A 22,944-nucleotide genomic window follows, 5' to 3' on the forward strand; every position below is an offset into this window, starting at 1 on the left:
GTCTACAAATAGGTTGTCTCAAGAAACAGTCAGGGGCCTTCAAAACTTCGAAAACCAGATTCAAAATTGGCAGTTCATAAGCCTAGAGACAGACTATCACGAGCTTCATTGGATTGCTTGGCTGCGCACTGTTCGCATTCAGCTGTAAATATTTGTAAACAGATTGCTTATGTGAACTGACAACAAAGAGCTCTCAGTTGCGTATAACGTCGTTGTGGTAGAGGGTGCGGTTTCCACTCCCTGAGCCTGTCAACAGCGCAACTACATGACACCATGGAGTTTCCGAGTGGGCGACACATTCGTCGAAGAATGATGAATACTGCCAACGACACTGCAATTGCAACCTGATTTTGGACTGGTGCTCTCAATAGAAAAAGGGTCTTAACACGACTAAAAGCAAAGTTATGTACTCTTCACGTGGATCTGCGTTTGGTTGCAGCCATTTAGATTATTAAAAATAGGAGGCTATGGGTAGGTCCGTCTTACAAATACCTTGCCGTATTCAATTAAGCTTACCTAGAACGAACTTGTAACATACATTATATCAAATGCTAACCGAGTGTTGTATTATGTTCAAGGAAATTTTAAAAGGGCAACATCTTCCGTGAAGCTCCTTCTTTACACTTCCCCCGTAAGGTAGAGAATTCAGCATGGCGCACCTATTTGGGACACACACTACATTACTCACTGAAGAATTCTGAGCGGTGCAAACCCGTGCAGTTTCATTTTATTTCTGGTCATTATAACAGCCTGCCTAGTGCCACCATCATAAAAAATGCATTATCACTACCACATTTATATTTACTCGAAAAGGTAGCCCCTCTTCGCCTTTACTTTAACGCAGACCTCAAAATACATTTTTAGGTCCTCCAACTTACATTTCACGATGCACTGATCCCGCACGAACGCTGGCCTTCCGCGTTATCGCAGTACTGCATTTTCCAATTCAAATACTCCCAGCACAGCACCACAGTAGGACCAGCTACCAGAATCACTGGCATGTATAAAAGATTTTGATGAATTTAAATGACGTTTGAGAAATCTTAAGTCTATTTCACAAGCTCTAAAAATCATTGTTGTTCTTTCTGAGTACTGGTCAATCAGGCTATGCACACGTCACTCTAGCAATTCATCTTCTTCATGGACCATCTTTTCGCTGTAGCATCCCCACATGAATTGTCGTATTGTACTTTTTTAGTGTTTGTGTTTCGGTACGCGCATGAACATGCTGAAATCTGTAATGTATCTTGTATTCTTTCTATTTTGATTCGTAAAGACTTTGCTGTGTTTCCTTACTTTAGTTATTTTTGTCTGCATAATACTGCAACGTACCACTCCCTTTATTAATGCCCCTGGGGTCATGTAGGTATATTTTAAAAATGAATAAATGAATAAATCTGTCATAACCGCTGAAGCCTGACACGTACTTGGTACGAAAAAATTGCGTCTGAGGCAGAGGTAGAAGATAGAAATTTTGTGTGGAGTTTCTCTGTTATTTTAAGCACATCAAACACGTTGTTTGTAATCTTCCCACTGGCATCCCGGATTTCATGCATTTTCTTTTTGCAAATATTTAGTTTTCTGCTGGTCACTTTAAAACTTCCCCCTTGGTTAAATGTTGCCTGAACTGTTGCAACAATAAATTCACGGATGTCGGCAGTCATGCTTTTGTTGATCAGCGTGGACAGCTCTGCCATTCCTATTTGGTCCCGCCCCCTGCGGAGTACCATAATCCTACGCTTGGCAATGAGGCCCTGAGTTTTCGGCAATAACTGATGTTCGAATTCCGGCTGTTGATCTCCTATAGCTTGATCTGCTTGAATGACTGCATGATAGAAATGATATTTGAGAGGGTCTAGAACAAAGCGTTCATTACACAATACTGAGAATTTGTTTTCAAAAAACAATCTGAACTCTTCCATTTTCCGTCCCACAGAGGGTAGGTTAGGCGTCTCCCGTTGTAGTATGCTTATTCTCTCCCTTTTTAAGTCCAGGAGGCTACGACTTCTGACAATTCCCTGATAACTTGTTTTAATTGTTATGCGTTAGCTTTAGCCAAGCATTATTCTAGCCACATGATTCAAAATCAAGCGGATCGCGAAGAACGGCAGGCACCCTTAGCGAAATCGCTGGCATTAATGACGAAGCACAAAGCGGACCCCACTGAAGACGACGCTTCCTTCGCTGGCTCTGCGTAAACAGGCCTTCATGAAGCTCCGAAAGCGCCCCTGGCGAGCAGGGGTGGCAGCAGCGCGGCTATAAGCAGGCGATAAGGCGAGCGTCATAACATCAAGAGGGGCCAGCCAGATGTGCCCACACACTCTCGCTATCTGCGGCGCATTTACGCATAGATCGCGCTGGCATAAAGTTTTGCCCGCTCCGGCCACCGCTACCGGGCTCCGTATTATTTTTGGAGCACCTGCACATCGTGTATCTTGCGTAGAAGGCCAGGTAAAATGAAGTCAAGTGCGTTTTATGGTCAAAGCCCCTTCGGGGCACGGGCGTTTGCTGTTTTCTGTCGGCGGTCTAGTCGTCGTCTCGTGTAGTCGTGGTACTAAAACACCGGCATAATCGTTGACGACTAGCGCTACAATGTAACGTGTACTAAACAAGAACACCGGGACACTCCTTTGCGCTTCCCGTTAGAGGGCTTCCTAACGCGTAGTAAAAACCCCGGGACACTCGTTTACGTCTCGCGCTAGAGAGCTTCGTGTTTAAAAAGCAAGAGACTTCTGCAGCAAAGCTGTACACCTCTGCCCCCCCCCCCCTTCCCCCTGCCCTCTCCCGGCCCCCACAGTTTCATCTGCGCTGGCAAAAACGCCAAGGCGCCAAGAATACACTCATAAACTCTATGCATCGCCATTGCCCAGGTTTTAGGTTAGCGGAAATTGCCTTGAAATTTTAGTTTCATCATTCGGGCATTTCTAAGTCCATATCCAGGCATTTCTCTTTTGGAAGAAGGTATTTATAATTTGAAGACGATTCCGCTCGAAAAAGGCAACCAGCATTTTGCCGCGGCTGTTTTCAGAAGCTAGGCCAGATTACCCTACCGCAAGTTGTCATTCTGTTGCGACCCTATTTTTGCATTCAATTCGCCCTTAATGACAGTTTACGGAGTTTTTACTTTTCTCATTTCCAGTTACATGTCTGTGTGAAATGCATCCACAGCTGCATCCTCGTACACCCATGCAAGCGCATAGACTTGCACCACTTCTAACTTGTGCTTGTTTATGGGCCTAATAACGGGAGATAGTACACGCTAATTTATAGTTTAAAACTCTACCGCATTCCCTGCTACAGCCATATAAACCAAAAACCCTACACCCAAGTGATGACGTAAGGGGCAGAAACTTCGGGTCTGACCAAACAGCTTGAAAGGAAACAGATCGGCCCAACGGACCAAGGAACGGTGAATAGCACGGGCCACGGTGAGGGATCGGAAAACAGCCACATGGATTTGGGAACAGTCTAAAGTGGAGGATATTCTACTTCAAATTGACGAACAGAAATTTGCACGGGCAAGTCACGTAATGCGTGTGAAAGACAACACAACCAAGGGGCACAACCAGGCTTATGATGGTGATGATGAATGATACAGAAGGTCTTGTAGATGACACCTATGCACATGGGGAAACCTCAACACCAGGAGCGGTCGTGCTAGCCTGCCAAGAAATAGAGACAGAATACATTTATTAGCATCTCAAGTGTGAAGTGTGGCCTATTTGAAGCGGTTTCTTGTTCACTGGCACTCATGTGAAGTTATGGCCGCCTGCGCCCTGCTGACCAGAGAAAGTTAGGTCGCCATTGAAAAGATGTACAACACACTATCATTGCCCTATAAAAGACGCCACATAATTGGGCAGTGCCAATTCTGCTCAGAATGTTCACCTGTCCTCTATCCCCTAGCCTTTAAACCGTCTCTTCTTCTCTGAGCCCTATCTTCTTACAGTCATACATACCCGGCAAGAAAAGCGACCGTGCGCCAGGGTTCAAGTGGTGGAAAAACCTGTGACAAAACGACGCTGGGGCACAGTCTTGACGTTGAAGCCTCACTGCAATTCTTCTCCCGGCTTGATTGGCGTTGTTTCATTTACACCGTTTGATTTAAGGCTCCTATTTTAACCGACCGCTGTTCTAGAGCTGTGCTTGTGTGGTACTGAACTATTTTTCGGTTTAAGGATGCGTCACTGAATTTCCTTTTTCGTCGGCGGAGAATTTTTATATTCACTACTTTGCTCGGGTGAAAAATGCAGAAGTACAAGTGGTTCTTACTTGAGGCAGACAGCATTGGTGCACTTTGAACAGATGGGTCCCCCTCGGTAAGTGACACTCTTCTGGCTTTCGCTGCAGATTTCACTGCTCCAGACGAAGTCGCACTCAGGTGTTGGGCAAACCTGCCCTTGGCTGCTGCTGTCTTCTGTAATGCCAAAGTAGGCAGATCTCTGGGCATATTCACTCACCAAACTCGGCCTGTTTTTGGTGACATTGGAGATATCCGCCGGCATCCAAGGCTTGCGGCATGTCTGAAGTGGCAGCGTAAGAAAATTACAAGTAAATCTTTGCGTGCCAAACAAACATGCTACTTTTAATTTAAGGGAACCGACCAGATTATTGGTCTCAAATTTAGGGCCGGTATTCCACGTACACGTCAGATACACTGCTGAAATTGAATAAAATATAAAACTCCCTAACCCAAATACAACAAAAAGATGTTCCTAACATTTCACCTGGCTGATACTTGAATAACCTCCCACTTGCATACATACATATATGCATACATGCATACCTACATACATACACAAATACATAATTAAGGGTCGGCAGTCAAGAAAACCGCAAAAATTAAAGGGGAGAATGTGGTGTGTCATCGAAACAGACAAAGAATTTGGAAATACAAAAATGAAGCGCAGAAAGAATCCCCGTCGGGTGCTATTCGAACATACGACCTTAAGAAAACGCATATGGTGCAATGACCACTATGCTATCAGCGGGGTATTTTCCCCTCCTGTTTCTGGGGTACTTATGTTAAGGTATTTTCGTTTCCTGGCTTGAGAGTGGTCGCCAGCGCCACTCGGACTACACGGGGTGAAGGGGACCTTATTTTTAATTCCCGGGCCGTGACTCGAGTGTCTACGACATGTAAAGAGTGGTCGACCAGCGTTGAACCCTGTCAAGCTCCCTATGGCACCAGGGCTGCCGGAACAGAGGCCCTCGCTATGCATGCAGCAAATCAAATATGAGATCAGGGGCTTGTTGATATAACACAGAAATAAGAGTTGGGAGTCAAGAAAACCTCGGAAAGCCAATGGCAGGATGTGGTAGGTCATTGAAACAGATAAAGAACTTGCAAAGACAGAAAGAATGTGAAGATATATATATATATATATATATATATATATATATATATATAGTTAGGAAATGAGGGGCTCGTTAGGAAATACAGAAAGAAATGCGGGCAGTCTACAACGCCAAAGAAGGCATAGGGGAATGGTTGGACTATATTTTTTTACCGTTAGTGAAATTATATTTTTTTTTTATCTTATTAATTGAAGACAGAAAGAAAGAAAGAAAGAAAAACACGCGCCCAGAGTGGGGACCGAACTCACGCCTTTCGATTAGATCTCGAATGCCTTACCAATTCGGCTATCTGGGCGACTGTGTTCTGCTTCACTTTCTGGGGTATTTATATTTACTACAACTGTATCTGACGCTTGAGGGTGGTGGGTGAAAGGCGTGGGTTCGGTTCCCACTCTGGGCGCGTGTTTTTCTTTCTTTCTTTCTTTCTGTCTTCAATTAATAAGATAAAAAAAATATAATTTCACTAACGGTAAAAAAATATAGTCCAACCATTCCCCTATGCCTTCTTTGGCGTTGTAGACTGCCCGCATTTCTTTCTGTATATATATATATATATATATATATATGTTGCAGTCGTCATTGCCAGTGCTATTCGGCTTTTTTCGAAATATTTAATAGGGCCGAATGACGTGTGCTTGTCACGTTTCTTTGATTCATTGATAAATAAGCGAAAATATAAGTCGAGAAAAAATCCGCCGTTTTCCGGGAGCGGGACGGCGGATTTTTTCTCGACTTATATTTTCGCTTATTTATCAATGAATCAAAGAAACGTGACAAGCACACGTCATTCGGCCCTATTAAATATTTCGAAAAAAGCCGAATAGCACTGGCAATGACGACTGCAACATTGATATGTATCTTTACCGAGTCCCTCGTCCCGTATCTCTATATATATATACATATATATATATATATATATATATATATATATATATATATATATATATATATAGCTGTGTGCGTGTCTGCTATTTCTTGTGTTTTGCTAACGCATTACAACCCAAGCTGTTGGTCTTGCAATGCAGAAAGGCCAAGCTGACTTCAAGCATGACCCAGAAGTTGTATCTACCGCCATCGGCTTACGTGCTACTTTTTCTATATCATACAGCCTTCGTGCAGAGGTATGCATTAGTATACGGACGAGGAACAAGGGAATGTGCATCATATTTAGCGCCTGCAAATATACGCCCTTTACATCAGTCCCTAAATGATCATTTTTGTTACATAACGCTAATTCATATACGGTGTGGGCATTGTAGCGCCCGAGCCATTGCGCGATCGCTGGGTTTGTGCCGTTGCGCGTCGTGTTTCCCCTCTATCCCCGAAATGCCGCCTCCTCTCGGTTCCACCGTGTAGAGCCGAGCCGTCTTCTCAAACTCCTGCCTGAGGTGAAGGCTGCAGCGACCGCTGCGGCTATAAAACACTGCCACGCAGCGGGCGCTCCGCCCTGGTAGCGGAGCTAACGTCACCTTATTGGTCCGTTTGAACGATTCCCGAACCCCACTCTCGCTGGGACGCGAACGCGTGCCCTGCGCGTAGGTCCGTTCGGGGAGACGCTTCCCGGACGCCGAAGGCGTTGGTCTAACGTATCTGACGTTTTCTTTACCAGCCGGATGCAACTCTGTTGCGCCGGCGAAAGCCCACCAGCCCTTCCGGCTGCGGCCCGTGCCTAAGGCTGCTCCTGTTGCCCCTACGCTTGCATATAATAAGGCCGTACCTACCACTCGGCGATCACGCCGTGCGGTACGCGCCCGTGAGCGAATGCGTCCCGTCTCCCTCGCTGCTGCGAGCTGATCTGGCCGAAGAGCCTACTGGCTTTGCGCCGACAATGCGCACACTTGCGCGTGGCGCCCCATCGGATCTTTCACCTCAAGGGAAGTGCGTACTTGTACTGTAAATTATGTAACCGGGACGTTAATGTAAAATAAACGTCTTTGTCGCCCCTTTCTCCACCTGCCCAACAGAGGCGGTGTTGATTTGGCGCGACGGCGTTTCAGTTTCGTGAGCGTGGTCAGTTAACTCGAACTCACGGTGGTTCTTCGCAGTGTGCATAGGTGCGTGCCTTGTGCAATGCTAGGGTTATGCTTATTGTGAGGTAGAGAGACCACAACTGGAAGGCATAAATCGAAAACAAGTTTATTCTGATAGGAAGGAATGAGCCGTATAGTTAGCTACAAATTTCACAATGGAAGACAAGCGCACAAGAACGCAGTGACTGGTTTAGGGTGTCCGCAATCATCCTGAAAAAAAAATTTTACCTGCATTTTTCTCCGTTTCTTGGAGACGTGTCCAAGTGTCGTTTTTTTGGCCGATACAACTTTTTCTGATTTGGCGGCTGTTGGTTTCGCACAAGTGCTTCAAAGAGGCCGGCTGTAGTTTTTTACCTCTGTTGCAGGTGGCTGAGGAACGCCTCCAAAAGTCGGAAATAACTTCCGCGCGCCTTCTGTGCCAGCGTTATACGGATTTATTTCCTCATGGCAGTCCTTGCTCTGGTAAAGACTAAGCTAACCACCAGGTGTGCGGAGTAATTGAGATGACGAGCTAATCAGCAGTCCACCAGGAAGCTGGCGAAGCTTTCCTGAGGCACCTGACAGGAACTCCCCGAGTTCTTCCAGACTCTGTGAGCCAACATATTTTAACAGCGGGGCTATGTGATCTTTTGGTTCTGCCATGGAGCGCTACCAACAGCAAAGAACTGAGCTGTGTGCCGCACTGTACCACCCTCGCCAACAACATTCTATAGCATCGATCCACAAAACCTCCTCGCACTCCAAGCGCCTAGGACGGAATCCGAGTCATGTGTGCGCTCCGCTTTCCTCCCTCCGAGCCTCGAACACAAGTGTGAAGGCGGAGCTTGGCCGTGGCGTCACAAGCAAGTAAAAGCTCAGAACTGCCTGTGTGGCGATAGATCTCTCAGACCCTTTACTCTGTAGTGCATTCTGCTGCCATGGGAATGCCGGAGATTGTTCGGACGCCGGAAGAACAAGTTTCTTATCAGGAACAGCGCTGCGCTGGCAAGCGATGCGTCATCGCCGAAGTGATCCGGCGAAATGCGAGCGAGTCGCCCAAGATCCGACCTTACGAACTCGCGTACACTGTACCTAATTCAATGACCGAGCCTTCATTGTCCTTTGTGGGCTTAACGGTGACACCGAGAATTGTACTTCACGGAATCTGAAAGCATAACGACGCAGAAAAATGACCAAGTCTCTGAGCATAACCAGGCATAAACTTACCAAACCAGGAAAAGGCTAGTTGGGACTGCTAGCTTCCCAGTTCGCCCAGTCTTCGCGCCACTAGGGGGAAGCCATCCCGACTTTCTGACACGTTCTGAGGGGCCTACAGTGTACAAAGCTCGTTTTCTCGCTCCATTAAGCGGAAATCGCCTCCCCTTTCGCCGCCACTGCCGCCGCCATACCCATGCCCACGGCGCCAAAAAGCTCCACACTAAAACTACTACCACGTTGCAATTTTCCCCAAATGTACATTACCTGCCTTCATTTTTTCTGTTTTGATGGCTAAGCTGTTCAGCGTATCATAAGTTTTCGGGTCCGCAGTTACAAATACCAAAAACTTGCGGAGTGCGCTCACGGGAGCTGGCGCCTCGCGGCAGCCTCCCAGCAGTAACACGGTACGGTACGACAACTTTATTGATAGTGCCTGCAGACGGCTTGTTGCCCTGGTCCTGTTAGGGTACTTCGCCGCGACGCGGCCTTGACGTCGTCTCGGTTGGTGTCGCCTCTACTTTGGCCGCGGCCCCGCTTCTTCCTCGGGTCGACCACGCCTGCCCCTCGTCTGGAGCGGCAGTCTTCCCTCGGGTTCGCTGGGTCGCTGCCTTTCGAGTGCGGCCGAGACCTGCTGGACGGCCTGGATCTGGGTCTCCCTGTCATAGCTCCTCGTCGCTGCTTCTAGCAGCGGCGGGATCGTCTTCCTCGTTGCCGCTTTGTGAGGATTTTTGCTGCAGTGCCATAGGACGTGAGCCGCTGTGGCTCTCTCCTTCTGGCATGTGCGGCATAGGTCACTCGTGTAAAGTCCGGGCACACGTGCTTCATAAGGGCTGGGGTGGGTAGCGTCCCCGTCTGGAGTTGCCGATATAGTACCGCTTCCTCCCTGGTCAGGCCCGGGTGGGGCGGTGGCATCGTTCTCCTCTTGTGTCTGTAAAACCTCGTTATCTCGTTGTATGTCGTCATGTTGTCTTTGGTCTCCCACCACCACGTTGGATCGACGGCGGCAGTTGCCGCAGCGCGGTTAGTGAGGCCTCGCGCCACGGCGTTCGCCGTCTCGTTGTGGTTTGCGTACCCTCTTTCCGATAAGTCTTCGCCCATGTGTGCAGGGAACCATTTCATCGCCACGCGGCGGCTCTCGATTTTTGTCGCTCTCAGTATTCGCGCGGCTTCGCTGCTCACTCTTCCCCTGGCATAGTTACGTACTGCCGTTCTGGAGTCACTGAGTATGGTCGTGCACTCGGTGTCGGCGATGGCCAGGGCGATGGCCACCTCCTCTGCCCGATGCGCCTTCCGTGTGCGCACGCTTGCTGCTGCCTTAGTTGTCCCTGTCGTGGTTTGGACTACGACTGCTGCGTAGGCTTTCTCGTCTCCCGGGTATTCGGCCGCGTCCACGTATACGGCTGCCTCGTCCCTGGCGTGGAGGTCGATGAGTGCCCTGGCTCTCGCCTCTCGCCTTTCCCTGTTGTATTCTGGATTCATGTTTCTCGGTATTGGGTGTACTCGTAGCCTTCTGATGATGTCGTCTGGGATTGTCTCTTCTGTTCTATTTTGTTCCCTCAGGCTTATGCCCAGGTTCCTCAGTACTTGTCTTCCTGTTCTTGTTTCTGTAAGGCGCGCGAGCTGCGCCGTTCTTTGCGCCTCGTCTATTTCTTCCAGCGTGTTGTGCACGCCGAGGGCCAGGAGTTTCTCCGTGCTCGTGCCGTCGATGAGCCCGAGTGCCGCCTTGTACGCCTTGCGTATCAGCATGTTGATTTTGTTCCGCTCGCATTGCCTCCAGTTGTGGAATGCTGCCACGTACGTTACGTGGCTTATTGCGAAGGACTGTACGAGTCTCATGAGGCTCTCCTCCTTCATTCCTTTTTTCTTGTTTGATACTCTCTTCATGAGTCGTATGGCCGCGTACACTTTGGCCGTCACTCGGTTGACCGTCTCGCCGTTCACCCACTTCCGTTCGATTAGCATGCCGAGTACCCGAATCTTCTCGACCTCAGGGATCGTGAGGCCGCTTCTCGTCTTGATCCTGATCTTGTCTCTCTCTCTCTCAAATTTTTCTCCCTTTGTCCTTCCGGTTGACCTCTTTGGTGGAATCACCAGTAGCTCGGACTTGCGTGGGGAGCAGATGAGGCCGGACCCGTCTAGTTGCTCTTCAATGGCCTCGACTGCTTCTTGCAGCATGCTCTCGATGTACCCGTCACTCTCCCCCTGTACCCACAGCGTCACGTCGTCGGCGTATATGGTGTGTCGAACCCCCGCGGCTCGCGAGAGTCTCTCGGCCACCCCGATCATTACCAGATTGAAGAGTAATGGTGAGATGACCGAGCCTTGGGGGGTTCCGACGCTGCCCAGCAGCTTCTCGGGTAGCCGCAGGTCACCGGCGTTGATCTCAGTGGTTCTGTTCGTCAGGAAATCTTTTATGTACGCATACGTCCTGCAGCCCATGTTTAGCTTCGACATTTGCGCCAGGATCGCGGAGTGCCTCACTTGGTCGAAGGCGCTCTGGAGGTCCAGGCCCAGTATGGCCTTGTTGTCTCTCGTTCCCGTTGTGTCGTCGAGAATATCGTGCTTTAATTGAATCATGGCGTCTTGGGTGCCGAGCGTATTCCTGAACCCAATGATGGTGTTGGGGTAGAGCCCACCGTCTTCTAGGTACCTCTGCCATCTGTTCAGGAGGACGTGTTCTAGCACCTTGCCTACGCAGGACGTCAACGAGATTGGTCTGAGGTTCTCGATGCTGGGAGGTTTGCCTGGCTTTGGGATTAAGATGGTTTTGGCCGTCTTCTATTGTCGGGGCAGCGACCCTGCGCGCCAGCACTTGTTGAAGTAGGCCGTGAGGTTCTCGATGGCCGTTTCGTTTAGATTTTTGAGTGCTCTATTTGTGACGCGGTCGGGTCCCGCCGCCGACTTTGTGTTCAAATCTTGTAGGGTGGCCCTGACCTCCCACACCTCAATGTCCCGGTCCAGCCACTCGTTCTGTTCCCCCTGGTATTCCGGGTGCGCCTCGGTGGGTGCGGTCGGTAGGTACTTGTTGTTGATTCTCCTCTTCGTCTCGTCTTCTCCGTGCTCTTTTCTGGCTTTGTGGATGATTCGGGCCAGGTTGTCGTGCTGGTGGGATTTGGTTGCGCTATCGTCTAAGAGGCTTTTCAGCATGCTCCACGTCTTGCCGCAGTGCATCTGGCTGTCCGCCTTGTTGCACACTTCGTTCCATTGTTGGGTGCACAGCACCCTGCTGTGAGCTTCTATCTCCCTGTTTAGTTCGGCCACCTTCCTGTGCAGTTTCCTGTTGGTTCGCTGCGTCTTCCACCTGGCCTGTATTGATTGTTTGGCTTCGATGAGGTGGGCCAGTCGGCTGTCGATTCTACCGACGTTGTCTTCTGTCTCGATGGTTCTGGTGGCTTCCTTTTCCTTCTCCCTGATTTCGTTTTTCCACTCCTCTATGTCCGTCTGCTCGGTGGGTAGCAGCTTTCGGAAGGCGTCCTAATCCGTGTGTCGGTGCTTTCGGTGGCCTCTGTATGTCCCTCCGTTGCACCCGATCGGGATCGTGACTTCCACGATGTAGTGGTCGCTGCCCAGGTTGTTTCCCGTGTTGCGCCACTCGAAGTCTGCCCTGTCGTTTTTGCCCTTTCTGACGAAAGTGAGGTCCGGCGTTGTGTCTCTGGTGACCGAGTTGCCGGTTCTTGTGGGCTGGGTCGGGTCCGTGATTAGATTTAGTCCCAGGTCCGTGGAATCTTTCAGCAAGTCTCTGCCCTTTGCTAATGTCCTTTGGTACCCCCACGCTTGATTCTGTGCGTTGCAGTCTCCACATATTATCAATCTGTTATCCGGTCCCGCGATCTTCCTCTCCTTGTGCAGTAGAGCTTTGAATTTCTGCTTCCCGTGCGACGGACTACTGTATATGTTTGCTATGTACGTGCTTTCCTTCTTCTTCTTTCCCGTTACCACTTCCACCATTGTGTGCTCTATCATGCTATTGTTGAGAAGCTCGTGCTCGACAAACGTGACGCCCTTCTTCACCATGGTGCAGACTGCCCTGCCACCCCTCCTGGCCGTTCCCCGGTCTTTGGGTCGACTGGCAACGGATCGGTAGCTCGGAAGTCGGACGTTTTGGGCACGGGTTTCCTGCAGCATGATGATGTCCGGCTTTCTCGTTACTTGTCTTAGGTGTTGTTGCAGTGTCGCTTTCTTTGGGTCGTATCCGTTGCAGTTCCAGTGCCAGGCCAGGAGGCCTCTCACTGCTGTTGCTAGTGCTGCGGTTGTTGTCCTTTCCATGCTTGCTGGAGGTTCGCTATTTGTACTGTTAGCCCTTGTACTGTCGTCATTAGTTGTTGGCACATTTGCTCTAGTGTCGCTAGTCGATCATTAAATGCCTGGAAGGACGCACGGCTGTATTCTTCAAATCGGTTGAATCTGTCTTCCAGGTTGTCGATTCTGTCGCTGAGCTTGCGCTCCTTGAGATTTTCGAATGCTCTTCTCTTTGGTGCCGGTCCAACCACTGCTGTCCCTCTCGGGTCCATTTCCATTTCTGTTTCCTGCTTCGTTGTTGTTGCTGCTGTCAGTTCCTGTTGCTGTGGTTGCTGTTGCTGCGTTTGCTGTTGCTGTTGCTGTAATTGGGCTTCCATCTTTCTCCGGTTCTCTTCTATGTCCCTGTTGATCTTGTTGATCTTTGCCTCGAGCTCCGCGTATCTTTCTCCACGCGTCGTTTTCTTCTTTGAGGGCTCGCAACATTTCGCTCTCTCCTTGGTTTCTCGTGCAGCTATCCGGGCGGTGACTTTGCTGCTGCGACCTTTTGGGTGCCTCCGTTTTTGCCGCGTCTGCCCAGCTGACTCGGTCCTGGGATTGGTATTGGCGCTGGCGACTCGCACTGCGGTCTCGTTTTCGGTCCGCACTTTTATTCGCTCTCGGCCGCGATTCTCGGCTGCCCGCTGCGCTGCTTTCTCTTGATGTCATCAAGGGGGGGAACTCGCTCGGGGCCAGCTGCTCTCTCTCCTGTTGTTCCGCCATCTTGCGTTCCCATTGTCTCCTCGTCACTATGTAGGGGGTCTTGTACTTGTTTTTACACTCCCTGCCACCCGTTGGGTGCTTCCCTCAGCAAAGCTTGCAGTTCGGGTTGCATTCGCTTTCGTGATTTTCCGTCGGGTTGATCGTTCCGCAGTTGAAGACACCTTCGCATCCGGGTTGGGGCAGACGTCCCTTCTATGGCCTACCTTGCCGCACTGCTTGCAGACATCGAAGTGCTTGCGGTATAGGCTGCATCTCGTGAGTACCGGGCCGTAGCGTACGTAGTTTGGGACCTTTTGGCCTTCAAAGACCACAATGACCGTCGTCGAGTTGCCGATTCTCTGCGCTCCTCTCGCCAGCGGGTTCCTTGGGTTGACGATGCTTCGGTCGATTTCTGCGGGGGTGTCTTCGACGGGAATGCCGCGTATGACTCCCTTAACCGTGCCGTCTGGCGTGCTTTGATAAGCGCCTACTTCGTGCGTCTTGTCTCCGATTCGTATGGCTTGGATCTTGGCGTAGGACAGAGCTCTCCCCTCGTCGGGGGTACTCACCAACATGATGTTTTGGTGGAAGTTGGGGCAAAAGATGTCCGCCACGCCATCTTCTCTTGCAGCGCTTGCCGCCGCCATGATTGCCGAGGCGACGGTGACCGTTCGCGCCTTTGCGATGTTCAGCCCTCCTCGTGGCCTTACGATTATCTTGATTTCCTCTCTCGGTAGCGTGTTCAGCATCCTCGCTGCCCTCGTCGTCGTCGCGATCGTCTTCCTTCCGGCATTCTCTCTTGTTTTAGGTCGAGGCTGGCGAGTGTTACCGTTGCGCTTTCACTGCTCACCGCGGTTCTTACTCTCCTGCCCACGTGTGACCACCCGTGGCTTTCGTTGAACTCTTCTGGGGTGATTTCCTCACCCTGGACTGCGATGCGCACTTGCCCGTCACTGTTGCTGGGGCCTGGGGTCGCGGGCATTTCCGGTGATGACGTCGTCGTCTCCATCTCCACGCTGTCGCCTTGTTCCATCGCAACGCCAGCGTTAGGCCTAGCCCGCCTAGGCAGGCTTAGCGGCCGTACCCCTCGGCCACTCGGTTAGGCCTGGCGGCGGGTTGCCGCTGCCGCGGGAATAAAGTCCTCTTATTCCTTAAAATGGACGTACCGCTTGGTCGAATCTGGTACCGGGCGATGCCCCGCACCTTCACGGACACATTGGTACTGAATATACAGCGTTAACTGTTAATTAGCGTTGCGAAAATTAGCATAAAAGCCGGAGCCGATGTGAGCACGTCCTCTTCCTTCGGCGATCGCAGCGCCCTCCAGCAGTAACACGAAGAAAATGTCTAGCGCTCATGTGTGCGTGCCTCGTGACTACCTCCCGGCGTCCCATCTGCGCGATTCTCAAGCCAGGCAAACCCCATTGGCCAAGATTAGCCAAAAAATAACTCCAGATTTCACCGTAATTGCGGCAGCTCTTGCACGGAAAGAGAAATACTACCGCGTTCCCTGTAACAGTGGTAAACCTTGCTAGGTACAAGAGCCGTCATAGCTTACGCCTCTCCAAGGTGATTTCCAATAATTAAAACTTACGAAAAATCAGATGTTTTCACTTACACCCACAATTATGAAGTAAAGGTCATTGCGGCAGCGAAGAAGAAGCAAATCGCCTGAAATCGGGCTCCTAAACCATCGCAATACGGTCATATAGGTTGCGCAAAGCTTCACTACCTACAAGCCTTTCGTGGTAGTCTTAGCTTCCTTCATTTTTTTGAGAATATGGCACCCGCCAGGAGTATTTTCAAATATTCTTTCGATCCTTGCACTGTTGTTAAGTAAAAAAAGTCTATTAACAAAGCCGTCACGTGGGATTCATTGTCTTTTCTGAAAGCGCTTTAGGTTAGGTATGTTTTTATCATCGTGCATTTTGTGGGCTTAATTGTGTTATCTCGTTTGGGCTTATTTGTGTGTATGTATGAATGTAAGTAAGTGTATGTATGTAGTATGTATGTATGTATGTATGTATTTACGTGTGTCCACAATTCATAAGCGTCGCGAGCGACTCCGGTATCTACAAATATATAAGGACTTAGAAATGAAGCAAGCTCACACGAACGCGTAATACTTGAAAGTTGCGAAGCTGCACGCAACCTTCACGACCTTCCTGATAGTTGAAGTCGACGATTGCAGCCGATTTGCTTCTCCATCGCTGCCGCAAAAAAGCTATACTCCATCATTGGTGCTATAAGTATGACCCTGTTTAATATTTTTTTAGTAATAATTGCTTGACATCACCTTAGAGAGGCGTACGCAATGACGTCTTGCTCGTTTCAAGCAACTGGTGCCATGATTACGGCGAGCGTTGGAGCCTTTCTCGTTCCGAGCAAGTGTTTCCAAGAAAGGCAAACGTTACATTTCTTTGGCCATCGTCGGGAGGCTCCCCAAGTAGTATGCTTGGCTCGACAAACCTGCGCCAGGGACGCTGGACGGTCGCCATGAGGCAAGCACACACGAGCACTCGCCATTTTCTTAGTTTCTTTAACTGCCGGGAAGTGTAACCTGGGCTAACACTTTTTTTTTTGTACAGATCCTGGCCTGCCTGACTGCAATCACCCGTACGATGTACAGCGCTACGGATATTCAGTCACCACCGCCGTTTCCTGAAAGCCACCGTATCGAGTTGACGGGTGTCAAGCAAGCGTCACTGCCCTTTCATCCCTTCTCGGATATGTGTCGCACATCTCCAGCTTTAGCGCCGAAGGCGTTTCCCACCTGGCAACCTGGTACAGCGAGCAACACCCTTCGTGTGACACGAGTACTAAACCGCCACTGCTCCGTTGGACACACGGGGCACGACATCGCTATCAACACGGGCTCAGACCCATTTTCTGTACAGGTCGGTTACTTACGTTTTGCTTCAGGTTACCGCACCTCGAATAGATATGTTATTGCGGTGTCGCGTCCTGATACTGCATTTGAGTGTGCCGCTTCTATCTGGAGACGGTGTTTTTCTTGTGTTGAACTTATGCTTAAGTGTCTGTCCCATATACTGTAAATGGTGTCGGGGGATGTTGAAAGCAACCCTGGCCTACCAGTGACACCCCTTCCGGCCCTCAGGACAGCCAAACTTTTAGGCCAGCATTGATGGTATTTTTGAAATTGCGAAGAGGGGGGAATTAAGGAAAGTACAGTTTTTACGCGAACTAAAAGAAGTGAAGGACCAACAAGTTGCAATGCACCGTTGAACAGAAGCTTTGGTAAACAGAGTAACCGTTGTTTAAACTACGTTAACTCATTGAAACAAACTACGCACAGCGCATCATCTGACAATAATATTGCTGCTTCCCTAACACGAGAAATCGCCCAGCTAAAAGAACAACAACAAGTCGCCAATACCATATCTGACAGAAATAAACGAAAACTGGGCTAACTTGAAGGAAAAAGCACGCCCTTTCTTGGAAACACAGTTGGGCGAATGCGTTAGTCCTGACCGTATTGAGCGAGCGCACCGAATTGAGGAATTCTGAGAGAATAAGAACCGTCGGATTATTGTGACATTTTCTAGCTACACAGATAAAGAGCGCATGCTTTCCAGTGGGCTTAAGCTAGAATAGACTGATTTTGCAATGCGCAATGATCGTAGCCCTGCTGTAAGATTACCACCCTCGAACCTTTCACAACATGCCCATAGGTTAGATTTTCCATACAAACTGAGGCATGACAAGCTAGTTGTACACAAAAAAAAACATTCGTCTACGATTCTGAGCTCGGCCAAGTAGTCGCAACAAAATCATAGCTAAGCGGGATGCAGATGTCTTCGCAACATGGTGCGTGTGGTCGTAACTCTGTTCAGACAGCATTACAGATTCCAGAGTTTACTATCCTCGTAGTAGACTGCCGTAGCATAAAAAGTAAAGTTGAAGAATTTGCTACGCTCAATTTAACATCTAAGCCTTATATTATCATTGGCGCCGGGTCTTGCCTTCATAGTTCGTTCCTGGACGCCAAAGATTTTTGTCTGGCTTTGACGTATATCGTAGTGACAAAAATACCCAAGGTGGAGGCGTTTTCCTGCTTGTCGATGCCAGCTTATAATCTGGTTCACTAACCATATACTTGAGTTCCGCAGAATCTGTCTGGTGTAACGTTCACTTAAACAATGAACGAGCCATTACTATCGGGTGGTATATCGGGTGGTCCACTAGTTGGACTGCGTCTATCTTCGCAGGTCGAGCTTCTCCACCGAGGCGAGAATCAGTATTTTTTTTCATTTTACCTCATGCAACTTTCTGGGAAATTCCTGGCACCTTGTGGGTAAACCAACTTTGGTGACCTTCAGTAATCCGTGGCAGTCGCATCTGTCCCGCCTGTCATCTGGCTTGGCTGCGTCAACCTTCTGAATCTTATCCAGCCGGCGTACTGCAGGAGAGCTAGCGCAAAATGGCGTGGGGGTACGCAAATAGGCGAGTAATAATTATTTTTCTATATATAAATTATAAAAGTTAGGCGCTGAGAAATTGAACTAGGTCGCAAGTTTTGTAACTGAACTGTGAAAATTAACCAAGTACTCAGAGCACCAGTTACCCTATTAAACTAAGAAAATAAACAGGTTCTCGAAATACAAGCTGCTCGCGAGCATGAGTTGTGACCCGACTTAAGAAATGAGTATGTCAGGCCGACTTTATTATCAAACTTTTCGCGCAGTTGTGCCTAGGCTATTTGGTGATCTAACCATACTACTATTGTGATCGACATAAGAAAAAGTGTACTGCAACGTACCGTATTAAAGCAGACCAGAGGCAGTGGAGCCACCTTCAAGGCAAGTTGAAGGCACTGAATGCAATGCCAGTGGCCGCAGCTCTCAAGACGGATGCGCTTCGGTGAGCTCATCGACGGTAAACCGCAGACAGGACACGATTCGCCACTGGCATGCAACACAGACTTCGGGCGTTGCTTCGGCAACTCCTGCATCAGCTTTTCAGCCTAAAAAAGAACAAAAAACAGCTCTCAACTTCTCCACCTTCAGAGTTCAGTCTGGTCAGTTCTCTATCTTGAATTTTGGTGTAATGGAAACGGCTGCATTAGATTGTAAGATAATAACGCGAAAAATGATCGTCATGGGAGTGCGGCTAATCACTATAAATTGGGTGACTTTTACAGGTTAGAGAAGCCCTGACCAAAAGGTCTTTAATTTGATGAATAAATTTTACCTTGACTTGACTTGACTTGAATCAGCGAGCGGCTGCTAAACAAATGCCGTACCCTCGCCCTAGCTGCCAGTAGCGTGTACTGCAAAGTCATTACGCCTTCCATGAATCAATACAGAGAAGTAGCTCTATAACAGAAGTTACATTAGCGCTGAAATGAATAGCCGACTCTGCATGTGCAAGAATTCCTTTTATCATTCATGATTGAAAAACAGTACGAAAACTTCGAAGACCTATACAAATAGAAGTACACAATAGGACTCCGACAAGCGCTGAGGAACAACTAAGCAAACTTTCATTGCAGGTGACATCGTAGAGGAACTCGTATCCACTCTCTTTAACTGCCAGGATAACATATATCAACTGAAGGAGTGCCACGAAAGGCAAAGTGATCCAATCAAGACCCCAATGCCAATGGCGAGGTCCCATACATTTCATGTGGTCGGGCTTGTCTCTATCGTTTCAAGATGCTTCCGGTAGCGACAGACCTTTTCCACTCCAACAGCACTACGAGCGGCCAATACTGAAATCACAATTGGTGACTCTCGCAAACACTATTGGCGGTGACGCTATTAGATGCGACGCTGAGAGGAGCGTCTCTTGCCGGCGGCCCTGCCCTGCGTCCGTCGTCGCCGTCCGCGTCCGCACAGCTGCGTCTCTACTCCGCTCACCCCTCTCCTCTCTCTGATAGCGAACACTCTCGCCCAACATCTGCGGGCGCATGGCGCAGCGCATTCTCACTGGCACAAGTGCGCTGTGCGCTTGTGCAGCGCCCTCTCTCTCCGCGGTCTCCCCTTCTTCAGGCGCGCTGCGCATATAAGCGGAGTGGCGCACTACGCCGGTCTCTCAGTCGACGGTCGTCCGCGCTACGTTTGCTCTCTCTCTCGCAATCGCATTACCCAACAATTGCTCACGCAATTCGAGTAATCGACCTGATGGAAACGCACAATGGAACCCCCTTCAGCGTCGCCTCACACCAGGGTTCTCGTGAGGGGAGGTGGGCGTAATTTTGTTTGATTGATTGATTATGAAGCTGATTGATTGACTCTATGGTTTAACGCGCCGATAGAACGCAGGCGACGACGCGCGCCGTAGTGGAGGGCCCCGGATTAATTTTGACCACTTGGGCATCTTAAACCTGTGCCGAAGTCTCCAACACACGGGCGTTTTTGCTACTCACCTCCATCATAAACGCGGCCGCCGCTGCAGGGAATCGAACGCGCGTCTTTGGCCTCAGCAGCACAACACCTTCGCCACAACACCTTCGCCACAACACAACACCGTCGGTCTTGACAAATATTGGTAATCGGGGGGGGTGGGGGTGGGTGGGGATAGCTAAGAGGCGTGCTGTGGATGCACATCGGTTCCACTTTTCAATTTCATTCGCAAAGACCGTTCTTTGAACGTGCCGATGACACCTTTTAGCATGTTTCTAATTGCAAATGATTGGATGTGTAATTACTTAGCGCTTTCGCACTGGCCACTTCATAAAAATACGATTTTTCTTTTTTGGAATTCCGCTTCTTCCTCTAAAGCCAGTTCAGCTAAAGTACACTGTTTACCGAGATTTGAAACTACGCGAACCCTTCTTTCCGAAGTAGAGCCCCCCATCTTTCCAGCCCATCACATGACACATATTACACAGACGCCACGTTTACCGACAACATGGCCACAACTGTCACGGTAGGTCCACGTGAAGAAACCATCCGTCAACACTGTCATGTACCTTCTTTTGCAGCTGCTGAAATTCCAGCCATTGCCGATTCGATCATGCTGCAAACCCATTCAACTGACCAAATGACCATCCGCAAGGATAGTCAGTCTGCCCTCAGAGAATTCGCAACTAACTCCTTACCTGCGCACATTCATCACGAGCTGACATGCTACATGGCAGCCCACAGTCACCTGCACCTGTTTCTAGAATGGGTCTCCGGACACCATGGAATTGTAGGGAATGAAGGTTCTTATACCCTTGCTCGTGAAAATCGAAAGCCGAGCGACCCTCAAACCTGGCCCCATTACTACAGCCCCAGGAAGAACGCGCCGCCCATCGCAAGGCCCGAAGGCAACAGCTGAAGGCCCGTCGCAGATCCCGCCGTAATCTTCCTCCTCCCACTTCTAACCTCACACGCCGCGAAGGCACTTACATCCGCCCGGCTCAGACTCTCTTCTTCTCTTGTGACCTCGTTTTTCACTATATCATGACCCGAGATGGCACACCCCACTGTCAGGTGTGTGGTGCCTATCCCGACGTTAAACCCACCTACTGGACTTGTCCTCGCGCCAGGCGATCAGCTCACTTTCTTCATCCACACCTTTTACCATCCAACATTCGATACTCATGGGAAAACTGGGCCGCTCCTCCGCCTGATCTTCGCCCAATCCTTTGGCCTCGTCTTGCCCGGCACAGTGCCCACTTGCGGGGCCCTGACACCTGCGGAATTCCCACCAGAACGTCTTCCAGGCCCACCAGAACCACATTTTCGGTAGCCCGGACACGGGCCGCTCTAAATAAAGTTTGATCTCTCTCTCTCTCCCTTCTTTTCAATGGTACATAAGCTATGTTTGTGGTGCAAACTGCAGCGCAATAGAGGCTGCCCAATCAACATCGAAGTCTTGCAGCGTGAGCCGAGAAAGGGGGACCACCACCTTAAAGGGGCCATGCAGACAAAATAAAAGGTTGTTGTATTCGTAAGATTTCGTGTTTTATAGTGCCGCCAGTGCTTGTGCGGCAGCAAACGATGATGCATTCACTGATAATTCAATTAATTTACGTCTCAAATTTAGATTCTCCCGCCAAAACGTGTGCTTTTGTGACATGTGCATAAATTCACAAGGCCGGGTATTCAAAAGAACTTCCAGTGCGTGATAAGTGTCTGCAGCTTTTACTCTGGCACAAAAGGGACTAAAATAGGGACTAAATTACAGCCGCTAGTCTTCGCAGGCAACCCTTCATCTTCAAGTGGAGTAGCTGTGGCAGGGTGTGTGCCTTGTTCACAAATGCGGAATAACTGTTCGTCCACGCCTACCTATAAGGAGTACCGGGCAGCCGAAACGCATCCATTTATTCTGTTTGCGGGGTGGTGAGTCCCCTGTAATGGTGCCATCGTTGCCATTTCGCGGTATGTCTGTGGACAGTTTTAGATTTGTAAAACTCAAGTCGTTGTATTCCATGGGTTCTTTACATAGTGCCACGGGGGAAAATATTGATGTTAATTATAAGAAAATCGCCTAAGGTTGTTCGAGCGGCAAGAATGGCCAGGAGCTGCGAAGCGCGATGGACAAACGCTTCTCGGTGAGGCTATGTTACTACGCTGTGTTGCATACTTCCGGTAGTGGGATGGCCAAGACTATCCCTCCAACTTCCTTTTCATTGCTGCTGTACCTAGAAGGGTGATACAGCAACAAGATTGCCTAAGTAGTCAACTACCACAATTGCTGTCGTGTAGTTTCGCACATGCTGGAGTCGGTGTATTTTGTGGTTTAATGATTTCGGAACTTTCCTAAAATGAACTTGACTCTTCCATATCCATTGGCGATATTATAACGATTACACGTGGAACTTCCGCCAAATCGGCATTTTTTCAACCAATTATCTCTTTTTATCTATTCTAACGATTACATGTGAAAGTTCTCTCATATCTGAGTTTTGTGGAAATAGAGAGCATTTACGGTTCGTCATATTTCGCTATTTTGTTCTATCTTTCTTATTTTCTTCTTTGGTTGTTCAAAATTTTATTAAACCAATTAGGCCCATTTACCTTGTTATAGGGAATACAGGTGAAACTTTCCCAAAACCAGCATTTTTTTAAATGCATGGCGTGGCATGGTCCCGGCAGGAGTGTACTCGGGGAAGGTTGCTAGGCGTTATAAGTTTTCACTTCACTAAACCGTGCCTTTTTCAATCACAAGTTAAGCCACTGCCGTTTCTCTGAAGATTATGGGCAACGTGCGACAGAAAGTATGCGCTTCAGGTGATCCTGTACTTCCTGTTATCTCTACATAAGTTGGTTTTTTGATAGCCTTGTTAAAGCGAAGCAGTATAAGTTTGACCCTTCAGGTTTTCATTCCTGCGAAGCCGTTCTGCTCGGCGCCGTTCCTTCGTTCCTCTTGGCCACCGGCAGCTGTTTTGCACAAATGTCATTTGCCGGTGTCCTTCACGTTCGAGCAGGTG

At 49.1% G+C, this 22,944-nt stretch overlaps 1 protein-coding gene across 1 annotated transcript in view; it reads right to left on the reverse strand.

Annotated features, from left to right (window-relative positions):
- LOC144146580 (uncharacterized) overlaps positions 1 to 22,944 on the reverse strand; it is a 119,555-nt gene that overhangs the window by 74,487 nt on the left and 22,124 nt on the right. Inside the window, exons 3-4 of the mRNA XM_077678523.1 lie at positions 18,343 to 18,546; positions 4,273 to 4,523 (exon numbers count right to left, since the gene is read on the reverse strand). Of these exons, the coding sequence (XP_077534649.1) occupies positions 4,273 to 4,523; positions 18,343 to 18,546 (455 nt within the window). The remainder of the gene's footprint in view (positions 1 to 4,272; positions 4,524 to 18,342; positions 18,547 to 22,944) is intronic.

Source organism: Haemaphysalis longicornis, unplaced genomic scaffold, assembly GCF_048455015.1.
Source record: "Haemaphysalis longicornis isolate Haplotype H1 unplaced genomic scaffold, Haemaphysalis longicornis Haplotype H1 scaffold_7, whole genome shotgun sequence".
Classification (NCBI taxonomy): domain Eukaryota; kingdom Metazoa; phylum Arthropoda; class Arachnida; order Ixodida; family Ixodidae; genus Haemaphysalis; species Haemaphysalis longicornis.